The 18,763-nt window shown below is 38.7% G+C and overlaps 1 protein-coding gene across 1 annotated transcript; it reads left to right on the forward strand.

Moving 5' to 3' along the window:
* The first annotated feature begins 3,845 nt into the window (after positions 1 to 3,845).
* On the forward strand, positions 3,846 to 18,698 carry kif20a (kinesin family member 20A). The gene is made up of 19 exons (XM_051677601.1): positions 3,846 to 4,022; positions 4,532 to 4,721; positions 5,289 to 5,411; positions 5,519 to 5,638; positions 5,791 to 5,929; positions 6,065 to 6,240; positions 6,624 to 6,729; positions 9,750 to 9,962; positions 10,159 to 10,270; positions 11,066 to 11,140; positions 11,344 to 11,487; positions 11,783 to 11,951; positions 12,056 to 12,205; positions 13,724 to 13,863; positions 13,952 to 14,054; positions 14,176 to 14,425; positions 14,552 to 14,643; positions 16,018 to 16,155; positions 17,495 to 18,698. Exons 2-19 carry the CDS (start codon positions 4,542 to 4,544, stop codon positions 17,840 to 17,842), a joined length of 2,778 nt encoding a protein of 925 aa, XP_051533561.1. The 5' UTR covers positions 3,846 to 4,022; positions 4,532 to 4,541; the 3' UTR covers positions 17,843 to 18,698.
* The last annotated feature ends 65 nt before the right edge of the window (positions 18,699 to 18,763 follow it).

Consider the following 18,763-nt stretch of genomic DNA (forward strand, 5'->3'; position numbering starts at 1 on the left):
CTGTCACACCAGTTTACAAAGTTCCCTATAAGATCTCTATATTCTCCGTCCATGTCCTCTGTAATACATCCGACAATGGATGAGTCATGTGAGAACTTTTGCAAATGGCATACTCCAGTGTTATATTGAAATTCAGAAGTGTATACAGTGAACAAAAAAGGTGACAGTACAGTCCCCTGCGGTGCACCAGTACTACTCAGTACCCGCTCCGATGAGCATCTCTGCAGTCTAACAAACTGTGGCCTATCTGTGAGATAGTCTACAATCCATGACACCATACTCTGATCCACCTTCATCGTAGATAACTTCTCTGGCGCCTCAGTGGCTGTAAAGTGTCGAATGCACTTGAAAATTCAAAAAACATAATCCTCACAGTTGCTCGTGATTCCTCAAGATGTGTGTAATCTCTGTGGAACATATAAATGATTGCATCTTCCACTCATATCCTGGCCTGGTAAGCAAACTGCAGCAGATCCAAGCTGTCACGTACCAAATGCTTAAGGTGCTGGAGAATGATTCTCTCAAATATTTTCATTACCTGTGATGTCCAAGTCCCTAGGGGTACTAGGATGTTTATTCTTGGGTACAGGAACAATACATGATGTTTTCCATATGGTAGTCACCTTCTGCAGTTTCAGTGAGAGGTTAAAGAGATGGCTAAAAAAAACACCAACTCCCCCACACGCACTTTAAGCACCCTAGCATTAATATTATCCGGTCCTTTAGTTTTATTGATGTGAATATTCACAAGCTGTCTTCTCACCTGGCTAGGCATAATTTCTAGGGTTGATGATAACGTAGATGTTTGAGTTATAAAAGGACTCAGCGTCTGCTGTGTACTCATGGCACGCACACTGGTGGTAGTTTGTGGCAGTGACATGACTTTCATTACCGGAGATAATATGTTGTCATATCCTTGAGGCTGGGCAGTGTAATATTCTGATGCTTTAAGACATGTTTATACAGTAACCAAAACATAACTATTTATGTCGGGCACTTGTTTACTGCTTTTCCTGTCCAATTCATACATTAAAAATAATTATATTTAGTTAGTTTTGTAAAAAAAAAGAACATCACACATAGGCAATTTGTCTATAAAACTAATTGTAAGCATTTAAGATTAAACCTTCAGATCAAAAAGACATTAATATCATAAGATGATTTAATTTATTTAAAACCTTTTCCAGCTGTATTTATACATTATAATCAAAGTGAATATAACATGTAAAAAAAAATCTGAAGAATTATTACAAATTAATTTGTAAAATACCTGGTTTAGATAAGTGATCAGCCCCCTAAGAGTAACCATTACAACTTGCTCAGGTGCAACCAATCACCTTGCAGATCACATATCTGGCTAACTGGCCCCAACCTGACATCAACTGTAGTTGTTTTTATTACTTCAGAATAAAACCGACTGTTCCATGAGGATTCCGTTAATAGTAGTGAATGGTAACGAAGAATTCACCATGTTGGTAAGGTGCTTTCAAAAGGACTCAAGGATAAAATTGTGGAAAGGCACAGGTTAGGAGAAGGGTACAAAAAGATTTCAAAGGTTTTAACTATCCCTCTGAGTACCGTTCAGAGCATTATTAAGAAGTGGAAAGCATGTGGCACCACCAAAACCTTGCCTAGATCAGGCCATCCCTCCAAACTGGATGACTGTGCAAGGAGGATTTTGATTAGGGAAGCTATCAAGAGGCCGAAGGCAACTTTAAAGAATTTACAAGCCCTTATGGCTGAGATTGATCAGTCTGTGCATGTAACAACAATCTCCCAAGCTTTACACAAGGTGTGGCAGGGTGGCAAGAGCAGCGTCTTCTGAAAAAGTGCCAAACTAAGTCTCATATGTGCAGTATATTGAGAAAAAAACACTTCCATGTGGCAAAAGGTTTTATGGTCAGATCAGATGAGACAAAAACTTCTCGGACTGAACTCCAAGCACTATATTTGGAGAAAACAGTACACCATCCAGAACACAACTGTGAAGCATGGTGGTGGCAACATTATGTTGTGGGGGTGTTTCTTTTCAGTGGGACTGGGCAATTGATCAGGATTAAAGGGAAAATGGATACTGCCATAAACACCAAATTCTTGAGGAAAATCTGTGGCCCTCTCCTCAACAACTGAAAATGGGCAGGTGGTTCAACTTTCAGTACAATGATCTGAAACACCACCAAAAATCAACAGTTGTCTTAAGGATAGGAAGGTCAAAGTTCTTGAAGTCAGAGCCCTGACCTAAATCCAATAGAAAACCTGTGGATGGACTTGAAGAGAACGGACCATCGCCGCTCAACCCGCAATTTGACTGAACTCGAACAATTCTGCAAGGAAGAATGGGTAAATATTTCCCAATGTAGAGACATATTCAAACAGACCGATGGCTGTCGTTAAAGCAAAAGGTAGCTCTATAAAGTATTAAATCCAGGGGTGTGATCACTTTTCCAACCCTGTTACCCTAGTTTTTCATATTTTATACATTTTTGGAACCGTTTGAAAGTTTTTATAACTGTGATCTTAATTGCCTACCGTCTGTGAGCTGTTAGTGTCTTAACGACCGTTCCGCAGTTGCATGTTTATTAATTGTTTATGGTTCATTGAACAAGCATGGAAAACATTGTTTAAACCCTTTACAATAAAAATCTGTAAAAGTTATTTGGATTTTTACAAAATTATCTTTAAAATACAGTGTCCTGAAAAAGGGACGTTTCTTTTTTTGCTGAGTTTAGATGCATGCATATGAATTCTTGGATTATATGGGCTATTTATAAGAAAATGTCATCTAGACAGCTCCAAACAACATTTACTAAAATCACTAAAGTGAATGTATTTCTGAGTGCCTGATGATTCTCAAGCAAATTGTTGTTAATATAAAAGGTGCTGTAAGTGATTCTTTTTTCGAATAGTAGCCAATAAGAAAAACAATTTTCTCCCAGCAAGATTCATAAGTGTCCTGAGACATCTCACCTGTCTCTGTGACAGCACTAGACTAAACAAACAGCAAACTAAAATGTGACCTGGCTGTGGACACATTCTTTGGTCAGCCAATCAGAAAACTTTGATGTGCTTTCTGCCTGTCAATCATTTTGCACGTTGTTGAAGCAGAACATCCGTTTCAAAGCTATTTGAGGGCGTGTTTAGGGAAAATGGGGCGTGTCCAATTTAACGGCACAGTCTTGTGGAAGTTCCAGAACAGCTAAAATCGCTTACAGCAACTTTAATACCATTACTATTACATATTAATTCGATAGACCTTTTTCACACTTTTGGGACGTGGAAGTAAATGTTTGCAGGGTAAACTTTGACAGCGGTGAATGGGAGATCACAGCAAATATTCTTTACACTTACCCATTTGCTCTAAGAGCAAAAGAAAAAATCCACTATTACATTTGAATGACTTTCCAGAAGAGGAAAAAAATAGAGAGCTGTGGATTAAGACAGTCAGATATGAGAAGATACCAAATTTACTGTCACTCTCTCAGCAGCTGTAACTGAAACCCCCTAGCAGCTGTAGTAATTCATTTTTTTTTAACTAATTCCAGGGTAATATAACACAAAGCATGATGTTATAAATTTACGCTCAATATTTAAAAAATGCATAATATTAAAAAATTGCGAGATTTACTCTGATAAATTACGCGGAAACGCGTCATCACAGTCTGTGAAAAAGGTCTGCAAAACGCATGTTGGTGGTGACAGCGAGAACGCCTCCAGAGGAGTGACGTCAGCTGTGTGATGACCAATGAAGTTCTCCCGCGTGTCTGATTGGTCAGAGGGTGTAGCTTTGGTACACGGTGATTGGTGGAGCGCAGGATCGCGGTGTTCAAATGTGGTGTTGTCTCAGGAACCGTTAAGAGTGAAGAATACAGGTAGACGATATCGTTTAGTTACAGTATTAACAGTGTGCAGATTAGATGCTTTGATTTTTCAGTCAACTGTCGAGATTAGTTGTAGGAGTAATATTCATATCCTTAAATTACATTTTGGATTTACAATTTCCCCCAGAGGACATCGTAAAGAAGGTAATCAAACACGAGCCTTTTCAAATGTCCAAACGTGCAGGCTCGCTGCTAACAGCAAATGGAACTAAATATTACATATTTTTTTTCTTGTTCAATCCAAGTATTAACTTCTAATGTTTTATTTTTGTATTTTGTTATTAATTATAGCGAAATGTTGAAGGCAATGTTAACTAACCAGAGGAAATGTTTTTGTTTTTTTCTTTGAACTGAAGTGCAGGTAGCTGGCTAACCGAATGAATCGGCTATGTTAGTTAATGAAGTAGATGTACATTTATATCGTTGTTTTGTAATTGTATTTTTAGTTATGTGCATTATTCTTGGTGTTATTCGTTTTACGTTGTATTAAGCTGGCTTCTTGCTCTATTTACAGCCCCTACTGTTTCTAAATTCAAAATAAACGCATTAAAACATCCATAAACAACCTGCCATCACATGTATATCCCTTATTGTGGAGCTGAGTGGGAAATCGTTCATGCTGAGTGGTGAATTGTTCATGTTTTCATGTCTAGATCTGGTGTAATGGCTCTGGCATTGGCGTCTCCTTGCGGGGTTCTGTCTGATGAGGAAGAGTGTGGAGCTGTGTTTGAGTCCACAGCTGCTGATATTGGAGGACTCATGAGATCTCAGCGGTTTCTGTCTCCTCTACCAGAGATCTCCGTCATAACCCCTGCTGCTGACTCGATCACTACTATTAAAGAGGTATGATGTCCACTGAAGTGTTTGCTGGACAGTTGCCAAAAAATGTATTTGGGCACTTAAGGCACGCATAAAATGTATGCCCATGTCATAGCATTAGAGAAATCATCAAATGGCATTTCTTTTAAGAAAATATTGCACAGGCACACTATAAAGCAAAATAGTTCATAAAAGAAGTCTCTTAGATTTTAAATTATTGAACAATAGATGTACTGTTTGAAATGAAGCCAAAAAGTGTTTGGATCCTTTCTGGTTGTCAAACATCCAGAGATAAGTCCTTTAATAGTGCAAGCAAAGTGACAAAAATGTGTGCATGCTTTTAAAACAGATGCTGAATTGTCAAATTTTGCTTTAACAGTTGCCTCAGGCTTTGCGTTGCTGTTATTTCACCCCTTATGTGTTAGCGGCTCCTTCACAATTATTCTTTTCATTATGGACAAGTTGTAAGTTATGCACTTGTCCTTGGGTAAACACAAACTGCTTGCTTATGATAGATTTTTCACCTCAGGCTTTGTTCAGATTCACTGCTGTGATGTTAATAGTATTTTCATCTGTTCTTCTGACCATCAGTCAGTGCAGATTAAAAGTGATGTAAGCAGAAGGGGCAGCGCTGATGATGGAGCGGAGAAGTTGAAGGTTTTCCTACGGATCCGTCCTCTCACAGAGGCAGAGAAGGAGCGAGGAGATGAGCAGGTAAAAGTCACAACAGGAATTTGACAGCCCTTTTATAAGGAGATGTTATTAATTAGGAAGGACCTAGTTGGCAAACAATGAAGTCTTTGTTGAAATGTTATGTTCAGGGCTGTGTGAATGTGCAGTCTGAGGACAGTCTTCTTCTGAGAGCACCCAAAGACTCGCGCAACATGAAGAGTGCAGAGCGAGGAGTCACTCAAAGCCTGCACAAGTTTGCCTTCACTAAGGTAATCTAATATACCATTTCATAGTGCTGGCCAAAACAACAGTGTTCTTGGACTCCTTTTACACTGGATGTGGAATCACACATAATAAAAGGGAAATTGCAGGCACTAAAGAAGTAATTTCACTGTTCTGATGAAGTGTTTAATTTGTACAGATCTTTGGACCACAGACCTCCCAGCAGGAGGTCTATGATCACACCATACGCGAGATGGTGCAAGATGTTCTGCGAGGAGAGAATCGGCTCCTCTATACCTATGGTGTGACCAACTCAGGCAAAACTTACACCATACAGGGTAAGACAGCTACAACACACTGGTCTAGATTTAATTTAGGCAGGATTTCATTTGAACTTAAATTTATACAACGCAAACTTTAATGGGCACACATTAGGTTTTTTGAATAAGAGTACTGTTGCTTTATTTCAACAGGGACGGGTGGAGAGGCGGGTTTGCTGCCAAGGGCGTTAGTGTCTATATTCCTCAAGCTTTCTGGGCGGTTGTACTCGGCCATGGATCTCAAGCCTGTACTGAGCCAGGAGGTCAGAAAGCTGGAAGCTGGTGAGGTTCGTGCTGAGGAAATGCGCCGTGATGCTCTGCTAAAAGAGGTAAAGAAACAAAAAATTAGTTATCAAACAGTTCTGCAAATGAGTAGCTAATTTTTTTTTTTTTTGCAGGCACAATTTGGCAAACTTTGGTGGATAAAATTAAACCATGAAAATAGTTTGTTTGCAATGTTGTGAACCATAGAATTGGAATTCTGTGAAGTGAACACAGACAAGCAGAGTGATACAAACAAACAGTGAAGTGTCTCAGTGATGTTATACTAAATATCAGCACTCTTGAAACACTGCTCGTCCAATCAAATTAATGGACCAGAACAAACTGTTGAATAATAAAGGAATACACAAGACTATGCACTAAGCAAAATATTTGTTTTTGTTTCGATTTTTTTCCTGGACAGTGTGTAATTGTCAGTCTTTTTGTTCAGGAGGAGAGCTCAGGTGGACATCAGTCTAGGCTGCGGGCAGGTCTGTCCTGGGACAGCGGCATCAGTGGACTCTCAGCAACTAGTCACATAGCAACACAGCTTGAAGGTGAGGATCTATCTGACATTCCATGCTGAACTACCACTTAAACTCAATTTATAACATTGCTTTTAATTGGAGAGCCATCTGGAAAGTTTGTACAGTAATGCATTTTTTTGGCAAAGTTGCTGAAAATCCATCTACTTTTCTACCAGGGGGACTCAATATTTTTTTATTTGTTTTTTTTTTTTTTTTGACTGAAGGTGTTAATTTTCGTGGTAATTGCACCCATTGCTCTTTTAAAGCTACATTAAGTAATTTGTGCACCAATAGTACCATCTAAGACTATTGCAAAAACATAGTTTTTATTTTTTACTTTGCTATTGATTGGACATAAGCACTGCTTAGTGAGCACACCTGATACCACATAAGCAGAAAAGGCTGAGGAAAAGAAATCATACACATTGGTTCTTCCGTCATTACTGTAAATTTGAATGTGAGAAAGTAAATGAGATTTGACAATGGGGCAGTCTTCCGTGCCCCCCTTACAATACTACATTTTGTAGCTCGCCTTAAAAATTATAGTCCACCCAAAATTGACTCATGCTTATAGCATCTCAATCTCTAATGACTTTTCTTTTTCTGCAGAACACAAAGAATTTTTTGAAGGATATATGATGTGTTTTTTTTTTTCCATACAATGCAAGTCGATGGGTTCCAAAATTTTCAAGCTCCAAAAAGGCAGCATAAAGGTAATCCAAATGAGGATGTTCACACTTTCTGGAGTTTGACACAGGAGAATGCAGATGTCTAGATAGTTTCTCACCTAAAACTGGTTGTTTTGCTTCAGAAGAAATGGATTAAACAATCCTGAGTCGTAGGGATTTCCTTTTATGCTGTCTTAACATCCTATTTGAAACTTGAAATTTTAAAAGATCTGTATAGAATACATTTTAGAGGTCACCTGCCAATCTTCATTGAAAATGTATCGAACATACTTTTTAAAGTAAAAATAGCAAACAACTTGTCTAATCTACATAAACAAGAACTCGGAGTACCTCAAGGTAGTATTCTATCAGTAACTCTCTTTAGTATTAAAATGGAGAGTATTGCGAAAGTCATTGGTTCTGATGATCATTGTAGTTTATATGTAGGCGACATCCGCATTTGCTACAGAAGCATGTACATGCATACTGTCGAGCGGAAAGTCAAACTCAAGATAAACAAAATGCACTCCTGGTCAACTCAGAATGGTTAATTTCTCACAAACAAAAAGTGTCTGTATGCATTTCTGTCAGCTCCGTTCGTTGCATAATGAACCAGAGTTGTTTATGGTCGGAGTCACCATCAAAGTCGTTAAAGAGAACAGGTTCCTTGGTATCAACTTTGATAGTAAGCTGTCTTTTATCCCTCATATTAAATTATTGAAAAATAAATATTTTAAAGGTTTTATCCAAAACCAAATGGGGAGCAGACAGTTCAACTCTTATAAATCTGTACAGAACCTTGATTCACTCAAAGCTGAACTATGGAAGCATAATTTATGGATCAGCCAGGAGATCATATATATATATATATATATATATATATATATATACACAACTTCTAGATACTGTTCACCACCAAGGTATTCGACTGGCCTTAGGAGCATACAGAACATCACCAATTCAAAGTTTATATGTGGAAGCCAATGAACCTCCCTTGGAAATCAGACGCCTAAAGCTGGCCCTACAATATGCAACCAAACTGAAAACAAATAAAGAAAATCCAGCCTATCCAGTAGTTTTCTCAACTCAACATTTAATACTATATGAAAAAAAACAGTCACATTCCTCCATTTGGCCTACATATAAAAACCCATCTGGAGAATCTGAAAGTGGATTTAAACATTCTGGAGCATACACATTTTTGCAAAATCCCCCCATGGGATCTCAAAAAGCCCAAAATCCATCTGGATTTAATGAGAAACCGAAAATCAAAAACTCATCCGAATAAGTATTACCAACAATTCCTGTTTATAAGAGCAGTGTTCCCACAACATATCCCAATATACACAGATGGATCCAAATCTGGAAATCAAGTGGCAGCAGCCTTTACAACAAGTCAACTGTGTCAAGGCATATGCATCCTTGACCAAAGTTCAGTTTTTACTGCAGAGGCAAATGCTTTATTACTAGCACTGAAGTTCATTGAGACTGTTCCACAGAAATCATTTTTAATGATAACTGATTCCAAATCATGTCTGGAAGCATTGGAGTCTATAAAAACTGATCACCCAACAATCGTGAAGATTTTAAACAAATTGTCTTCTCTGGAATCAAAGAATTTTAGTATTATTTTCTGCTGGGTACCTGGCTACTCCGGAATCTCTGGATATGTAAAAGCAGATAGAGCTGCCAAAGAAGCATTATCCTCAGAACCAGTAAAATGTTCTATTCCGTACACAGACCTAAAACCAACATTAAACATATACACTAAAAACAAATGGCAGTTGGAATGGGATCAGTGTTTAAACAACAAATTACGGGAAATAAATCCTGTTGTTGGGGCAAGACATGTATTCCCTTTTAATAATCATTGGGATCAAGTCACTTATACTCGATGCCAGATAGGACACGCAAGGCTCACACACCAATTTTTACTATCTGGAGAAAGTTCACCAAAGTGCCCATTCTGTCAGAACCCACTTTCCATTAAACATGTCTTACTGGACTCTGACACTTTTGAAAAGGTTTTTAACCAAGTAAATCCAAATTTAGTTTTAAGGTTTTTAGAAAAAATGAATCTTAAACACCTTTTTTTTTTTTTTTTTTTTTACTCTTGAATAACTAAACTGGCTCTCACCATGAATATAGCTATAGAAGCTGGCTTGGCGTTAAAAGGGAAATTATTGGACCCCATCAACTTACATTGTATGTATAAAAACACCTCATATCTCCATCAAAATATCTTTATTTGTGTTCCGCAGAGAAGTCATATGTGTTTGAGACAACATGAGGGTATGTATATGATGACAGATTTACCATTTTTGAGTGAACTGTTCCTTTAAAAGGAAAAAAACTGAGTTCGCAAAAATCTTTGTGCCTCAGATTCAGATGGTGTTTGTCTGGAGACGAATGGCCTGTCCCTCAGCGGTGGTGAAGGTCTGGAAGAGGGGGTGCAATTCTCAGTGTGGGTCTCGTTTTATGAGATCTACAATGAATTTCTTTACGATCTCCTGGATGCTCCACCTTCACTTCAGTGCCGCAAAAGAGCAACTCTACGCCTCAGTGATGACAAACATGGAAACCCTTATGTGAAGGGTAAGAATCGAACAGAGCCAAAGATTAGCTAATTTGGTGTGGATTCTGCCACAACAAATGCCATTGCCAGTTACTTTTCTAGCAATTTCCTCTTTGCTAGAAACATGCTTTGAGGCATGTTCCTGGGTTAGATTTTTGGATTTGGCTACCTGTTGTAGGTACATTTTTAATTGAATCATTCCTGTCCTCCCATTAGATCTGACCTGGATTCAGGTACGTAGTGCAGAAGAGGCCTGGAAATTGCTTAAAGTTGGACGACGCAACCAAAGCTTTGCCAGCACTCACCTGAACCACAACTCTAGCCGCAGGTACCTGCTAAGTGTAATCACCATTCACATTATGACATTACAGGAGCATGGGTGATGCCATGGAGTGTAATGGATGTCTTAAAGGATTAGTTCACCCAAAAAATGAAAATTCTCTCATGATTTACTCACCTTTAAGCCATCCCAGATGTGTATGTCTTTCCTCCTTCAGCAGAACTGAAATTAAGATTTTTATAAGCACATTTTAGATCTGTATGTCCATACAATGAAAGTGAATGGGTGCCATCAGGCTGCTGGCTGTTTGATGGTCCAAAAGGCATATTTAGGCAGCATAAAAGTAATCCACAAGACTCCAGTTGATCAATTAATGTCTTCTGAAGCAAATCGATAGGTTTGTAAAAAATAAATCGATAATTAAACCTTAACTTTTTTTAAAATGCTTCCTGCTACCAGTCGATGCATCACGGAGCTGTCGCGTGACGCAAGCGCAATGGCACGCTCAAGCAAGAAGTTGGAAGCACACTTTGTTTACAACAGAGGAACAAATGTCACTTTTGGTCATTTCAAACAGCATCCCAGCGCTGGCCGGAAGTAACGATTTACAGTTAAAACGTTTTATTTATTTGTTTCTTACACAAACCTATCGATTAGCTTCAGAAGACATTAATTGATTGGCTGGAGTTGTGTGGATTCATGGCACCCATTCACTTGCATTTTATGGACATTTTTGGGTGAACTAATCCTTTAAATGCTTTAAGACAACATGGTATTTCAATGACAATGGAGACATGTTGTGGCATTGCACAGTAACGGATGAAGTTTTTCTCATTTTTTTAGTCACAGTATCTTTACCATCCGCGTTCTACATGTCATGCCTCAAGCAGAGTTGGGACAGGTGACTCGAATCAGCGAGTAAGTTGGAAGGGCTGAGACTTTTTTTTAACTTATTCTTCATGTGATATATATATAATTCAGTTATTATAGTCATTGTGTTCCTCTTCCTTCTAAAAGGAAGTTTTTAAGTTAATAAAAAGAGAGCCAAGAGGTTGGTCAGATATACAGGATTTTATATGGGAATTGTGCACTTTTACATTGTGATTTCTTTCTTCCATCAGGCTCTCCGTGTGCGACTTGGCGGGGTCTGAGCGTTGTAAAGACCAGCAGAATGGAGAGAGAATGAAAGAGGCAAACAACATCAACACATCTCTGCTTACATTGGGGCGCTGCATCACTGCTCTGAGACACAACCAAACCAATAAGTGAGTGTCAACACTTCATCAGTTGTGCCTGCTTATTGTGAATGATGCATATTAAACATTTCGTTTTAGACCCCTCTGACTCAAACTGTTATGACATTTCTGTACATGGAGTATTTTCCAAAATATTCACGCTTGCCTTCTCCATACAAAGTTTCTAGAGCTACTATGAAGGGGAAGATTATCAATTAATAATATACATTTTCTGTTCGTAATCCTGTTTTCGTCACATATAGAACTGACATTTCTCCTGTGTTACTCCACAAATCACAGTGATCCTGATTTCTCATTGTCACAGGTCTCGACCTCCACTGGTTGTTCCATTCAGAGACAGCAAGTTAACCAGGGTTCTCCAGAGTTTCTTCTGTGGTCATGGGCACTCTTGCATGCTTGTCAATATCAACCCCTGTGCCTCCACCTACGATGAGACTCTTCAAGCACTGAAGTTTTCTGCCATCGCCACACAGGTGAAAAGATGGTTCCTTCTCTGGCAAAACATGTTTTTTTTTTTGTTTTGTTTTTTGCACAAACATTTGTGAAAATTCACCACTGTAAAACTTTTATCATTCAGCTGGTACATGGCCCATGCAGTAAGACACGTGTGGCCTACATCCTGTCTCTGCTTCGTGAGCAGCCCGCTAACCCCAATGACACCACTCTACTAGAGGAGGAAGAGGAGGAGAGTGATGAGGAAGGAGACATTACAATGTTTGATCCTGAGGTAAATCCAGTTAATTTCATAGTGAAAAAAAAAAAAAAAAAGAATAATCTTAGAGCAAATGTTTTTTATTGATGGCTAAAACGCATGTGAACCATAGGGATTAATCCCAATATTTGCTACTATAACATCTTCCACACTGCTGGAAAGGCTTCTCACTTGATGTTGGAATATAGCTGCATGGATACGCTTCCATTCAGACACAAGCGCATCAGTGAGGTCAGGCTATTGGACTCAAGTTGGCGTCACAATTTGTGTTCAATTTCATGTTTTGTTGAACTGTCACTTTTAAGAGGTTTAAAAAATAGTTCACCCAAAAATGAAAATTCTCTCATTTACTCACCCTCATGCCATCCCAGATGTGTATGACAATTTTTTTTTTCTTTTGCAGAACACAAACAAAGATTTTAAGGGAGTTTTCAGACCTGTAGCTCGTTTGATTTGTTCCGAAATAGGGGTTAAAATTGTTAAAGTGTTGCATTTCCTCTTGGTTCGGTTTCCTTTCACAAGACAGCATTTCAATACCGAGCAAAACTTTGTCAAAAGTCACATGTAAGCAAACTGTCCCCTTATTGATCAGAATGTCTGTGCAGTGTTCTGGGATTTAGCGCATCCTTTGATATAGGACTGGTTAAAATGATATACCTGTAAAAATGTTGTCAACCATAACACATTTTCAAGTGATGTTTGTCACGCTTATGTAAAACGTTACCGGTCAGAGGTTGCGCGGCAAAGACGCTTTATTCGACACACATTTTATGCAAAGTAAAATTTGCATCATGGCTATTTTTATCCATCAATAGTTGCTTTTGCATAATTTCTGCACTGAAAAGTGCCTGTTCTCATGGTCACAGAGCTGGCTCTTGTAGGTCCATACAATGCAATTCAACAGGGTCCAAAACTTTGAAGCTCCATAAAGCATATAAAGGCAGCATAAAAGTCATTCATTTGACTCCAGTGGTTTAATCCATATCTTCAGAAGCTATATGATAAGCGTGGGTCAGAAAAATCAATATTTAAGTCCTTTGAATATCTACTTTCGCATTCTTCTTTTTTTTTTTTTTTTTTTTTTTTTTTGGAGGTTCACATTCTTCATGCATATCGCCACCTACAGGGCAGGGAGGAGAATTTATGGTAAAAACTGATTTTAAATATGGATCTTCTCACCTACACACATCATATCACTTCTGAAGATATTGATTTAACCACCGGAGTCATATGGATTACTTTTTGTTCTTCAAAAATTTGGTCACCATTCACTTGCATTGTATCTAGGGACAAAGCAGAAATATTCTTCTAAAAATCTTTGTGTTCAGCAGAAGAAAGAAGGTCATACACATCTGGGATGGCATGAGTGTGAGTAAATGATTTAGAGAATTTTCATTTTTTGTGAACTATTCCTTTAATGTCTGCCTATGTTGACAACAAGGTGGCAGTTTTTGGTTTTGGAAGAGCCTTTTTGGAGTCGTCATCGATTCGGTGGTTATCATGATTCTAGCTGGATCTGTCTGTATTTGTCAGGCTCTTCTGAAGGCCATCGATGTTCTGAAGCGCGAGGTGCTGCGACAGCGGCAGGAGAAAGAGGAACTAGAGGCCAAGGTTCGAGAAGAGGTCTGCACTGAGATGATGGAGGTCATCAATCGCATGCAGGCTGACTACAGGTACTCCGATGACACATGTAATGGTGCAGAAGTTCATTAAAATAGTTTTGGTATAAGTGAATGTTTAAGTTTCTCCCTCATTGTGCAGTGAGACGATGGAGAGTGAGAGGGATCTGATGGAGAAGAGATGTGAGAACAAAATCAACAACCTGAAGAGCAGCCTGAAGAAATACTACAGCCAAGAATTGGAGGTCGGTGAAAATGAAAAATATTTGTCATTTTGATGTTGCTTTGATTATCACTACAGTGACCATAAGTAGCCGTGACTCCTGTACAGAATTATTTTGACGGTTGTAATTTTGTGTTTTGTAGGAGCGAGATGAGGAGATCAGAGAGCTTACTGCAGCTCTTAAGGAAAAGGAAGAGGGAGCTATAACCCCAGCTCCTATATTCCCACCTTTGAGTGATGCCAGCTGTCCACGGCGCTCACGCCGCTTGGCTTCAACACACAAGCGGGACACCGAACACGAGAGCATGGAGCTCATGCAGTGTAAAGCTGAGCTGGACCAGTGTAAGGCTGAGCTGGACCTGAAACAAACAGAGCTGCGCCTGAAAACACTCGGTGAGATTTCTTCAAAAAAGAAGGAATGTAGACTCTGGAAACCATTTAACTGTTAAAAAAAAACTTGTGATTAGATGACTGTTGTTTACAAAGGACAAGCGCAGTTAACTCTACATTCTTCCCCAGAACTGAAGCGTTTCCAGGAGAACATGCCTCTTACGGGTGCCACGGGTACTCTGACGACTACAGCTGAACGCAAACTAGAGGAGGGCCAGAGGGTGAGTGTTTCTGTACTTGTATTTCTCATTGGATGTGGTAGGCCTGTTGAATACTCACTGTAAGTTTTCCAATGTATGCTACTATAATTTAAGATATTATGGACCCTATTAACTTTCTTAATGAATGTCGTTTAGCTTATTGTGCTGAATTCATCAGTGCTAATTATTCTACAAAAAATACATTTAATTCTTCAATCTGATCTTTAGTGACGGGGTGCCACCAGTCATGAAAAACCTGGAAATATCAGGGAATTTTAAAACTGGGATTTCCAGGCATTCATGGAAACTTGAAATAGTTCTATATGAATCTTTTGCAAGTGCAATCACTATAAAATAATTACAAAATTCTTATCCAGTAATCACAAATGTCTTAAAGTTATGGAAATTCAATGGTCAAAAGGTATGCAATCCCTGTAGTCAAGGCATAATCATTCATCAAAGCATAATCATTTCTGAGACGGCTTTTCTGCTGACGTAACCAAGGTTGAATGAGTGGGGGAAAATATTTATCCATAGCCTAATCTGTTTCACCTCCCTCCAGGGTTTCCAAGTTTATGGAAAACCATGAAATATCTTCTTTTTTTTTTTTTCTCTTTCTCTCCTTTTAATTTTGATTTCCAGACTAAACGAAACCTTGGAAATCTTAAAGGAAATAGTTCTCCCAAAACTGATAATTCTTTTATCATTTACTCGCGTCTCAAACTTGTGTGAATTTTTTTTCTGCGGAACACAAAGCTATTTTGAAGGAGATACGACAATGCAAGTCAATGGGGTCCAACACTTTCAAGCTCCAAAAAAGACATAAAAGCATTAAGATTATCCATACAGCTTGCTGTGCATGCCTCAAGTGTGGAATCGAGCTTCAAATCGTGATCGCACCAGGGAGACTGGATGTCAAGATTTAAAGGGAAATAGGAGCTATATTTTAGCCTGTTTCTCACCCATAACCGATCGTATTGATTCAGAAGACCTGGATTAAACTACATAAATCATATGGATTACCTTTATGCTGCCTTTCTGTACTTTTGGAGGTTGAAAGTTTTGGACCCCATTGACTTGCATTGTATGGATATGTATTTACATCATATCTCCAGTAAAATATCTTTTTTGTTCCTCATCCTAAATGAAGTCATGGAAATATCTGTAGTGAATAATCAGTTGTGGAAATGGTGCTGTAAAAAGATTTTGTTGGATTGAAAGCACATTTTATTCCATAAGCACTATAATATAATATCTAGCCAAGCCAGCATGATGACGTCAATCATCTATCCAAGTTGTCTTTCCACCAGGGGGCAATTGGCAGCCATTATTTTGTCTCATTAGTTTACAAATTTCTCCAATAAATCTTATTGTTTAAATCTGTTTGACTGGTAGAACCTGAAGCAGCTGCGAATGGAGCTACAGATGTTGGGCATGAAGCTGCAGTCTGGAGAGAGAGCGTGCTGCCGTAACACAGACGGGGAGAAACTTCGTCATGCTCTCTCATCAGCAGACAGTAAACTCGCTAAACAGGTAACATATGCAAACACTTGAACATTTATGTAATACATTTAAAGGTGCTGTAAGTGAATTTTTTTTATTTGTATTTTTTTTTTTATGGAAAGTTATGCAAAATAATGTCCTACTCACTGAAAGATATTACTGAAATAAGTGTCCTGAGATATCTCACTGGTCTCTGTGACTCCACTAGTCTCTGTAAACAGCAAACAAAAATGTGGCCACGGACAATGATGCTTTCTACCTGTCAATTATTTTGCACGTTCTCATAGTGTTGTAGTTGCAGCAAATTATCGAGGCTTACTGCCAATTTTATGCCATGATGTTCATAACAGTTGTCAGATGAGGGCGCTATTTTGCTGCTGTTGCATTTAACAACGTGGGCCTCAAAACTCATTTGGTATCTTTGGAGTTCTGGGTTTTGGAAAGAGGGGGCGTGGCTAATTCAATGGCTCAGTCTCGGGGAAGTAGAATGGCTGAAATCGCTTGCAGCACCTTTAAGGAATAATTCGCCCAAAAAAATGGCAATTCTCATCATTTACTCGCCCTTATGCCGTCTTAAACTCATATGACTTTCTTTCTTCTGGGGAGCAAAAATGGAGATATAAGACCAAAATGTAACTCCTTTCTCACTATAAATCTTGGAATCAGCAATCATGATTTCAAGCCCGATCGCACTTCCTAGTGCTCTGCGCATGTGTCATGCACTAGCAAGTTTAATCGAGCTTGAGATAATGATCATGCCTAGAGACTGCAATGAGGAAGATTTATAGTGAAAAAGGAGTTGTGTATGAACAGACCAAAATACAAAACCAGAGAATTAGCATTTTTGGGTGAACTATTCCTTTAAGAAGCTTTGCAAGCAATTCTGGTTCAGTTTGAGTTTACATACTGTACTTTAATCAAATTACATTACATTGGAAGTAAACGGTAAGAAGTGTTTTATCATGTGTAACTGGAAGCATAGTTAAGTCTATCCTACACCAATGCTTTTTCCCTGTCTTTATTTCTTCCTATATTCTCTCTTTACCCCCTAAAACTTGTCAACCCTGGTTTAGATTTTGGAAACACTTACCAAGAACAAAATGCAAATAATGTCTTAAGAATGATACATGACTTACAGATTGACAAGCCTCCCTTCCTCTGGAATTCTTCTTTTAACTGTTATTTTACTAACATTCCTTGTTCTAAATTCTCTTCTTGGTGATAATCCTCACTTTGTAGCCTGATTCTGTTATAATCAGAGTAAAAATAAACCCACACTACTCATTACTCCAGTTTCCACCCTCATCTGTTGCCCTCTGGCCTTTCTAACCCTGTTTGCTGCCCTCTCCTTCCTGTTTCTCTCTGCTAGGATCAAATGCTCGTGGAGCTGCACACCAGCCTGCAGCTGGTCAAAGCAGACTTGCGCAAGAAAGATGAGACTCTGGTACAGCTACAGAGCACTCAGCTGCCCAAGCCCCCCATAACACCCGGATCCTGCAAGAAGAGAGGCTGTGGTGCAGCTGCAGCTTACGTAGAGAACCAGCCTCCAGAAAAACAGCCCTTTTTCCGCTCCCTGTTCCCCTCACGCGTGGCGTCCAAGACACCTGGCCGGCAGACTAGACAGCGGCCTGAGACCACCACACCCTACGCCCGCGTGTTACGCTCACGGCAGCCTTCCCCTCCGTCCACTCCAATTCAGCTCCGGGTCAAATATTAAAGGCCCAAGAACCTGTACACAAATTTTTAAAACTAAGCTTTTATATCTTTTTACATTTCTAAATGTACATATTACTCTTCAGCATTTATTGATTCATGAGCTTTTCATATTATAATCAGGTGGCCTGATTCTACTTTTAAGTCACTTTTCTTTTTATGGCTTTTAATTGATTTATTTTTTTTGAGGGTTTCAATTTTGTAAAATCAGAATGTTATGGCAGTGTACTACTATCAGCTGGAGACAGTTTAAAATGCTTTAGAATATCAAGATTTAAAGGGCTAGTTCACACAAAAATGAACTATTGTCATTTACTCACCCTCACCTTGTTCCAAACCCATATGACTTTCATACATGAAACACAAAAGATGTTGATTTTACAGAATGACATCCCCAGTCACTATTCACTTGCATTGTATTGTATTGGAAAATGAACAGTGAGTGAGGCTGTCACGTTGCCTAAGAATTGTAAGAAAGTCAGTCATATGGGTTTGGAACAATATTAGGGTGAGTAAATGAAGACTGAATTAAAACTTTTTGGTGAACTAATCCTTAATTTTTACATTTCCCACATGCTTTCAAATGTGTACATTACTACTTATGCAATCCAAAACAAACTGTATACAGGCAATGGGAAACCACTTACCACATATTTTGCAAATGTATATATTTCTCTACAAAACTCCAGAAAATGTAACATTTTGTTAATGGTTGCTGCTTTATTTTTGTTGTGTGGAAGTGTGTTTTTCTGGAGAAAAATCCTCTAAGAATGCAGTGTTACTTTGCCCATCACCAAATAAACATGCCCAATGCGAGTGGCCAAATGCATAGATTAAAGCACTACATTCTTGCATTGACTGCTCTTCTGCACAAGTTGGGGAAAGGCTGCATGGCCGAAAATGTGTTTTTCACTTTTGAATGTCT

The sequence above is a fragment of the Myxocyprinus asiaticus genome, chromosome 38, assembly GCF_019703515.2.
Source record: "Myxocyprinus asiaticus isolate MX2 ecotype Aquarium Trade chromosome 38, UBuf_Myxa_2, whole genome shotgun sequence".
Classification (NCBI taxonomy): Eukaryota; Metazoa; Chordata; class Actinopteri; order Cypriniformes; family Catostomidae; genus Myxocyprinus; species Myxocyprinus asiaticus.

Coding starts and splice junctions, on each gene's coding strand:
- kif20a (XM_051677601.1), top strand. CDS start 4,542: ATGGCTCTGGCATTGGCGTCTCCTTGCGGGGTTCTGTCTGATGAGGAA. Junction 5,930..6,064: donor CAAAACTTACACCATACAGG/GTAAGACAGCTA, acceptor TTATTTCAACAG/GGACGGGTGGAGAGGCGGGT. Junction 14,644..16,017: donor AACTAGAGGAGGGCCAGAGG/GTGAGTGTTTCT, acceptor TTTGACTGGTAG/AACCTGAAGCAGCTGCGAAT.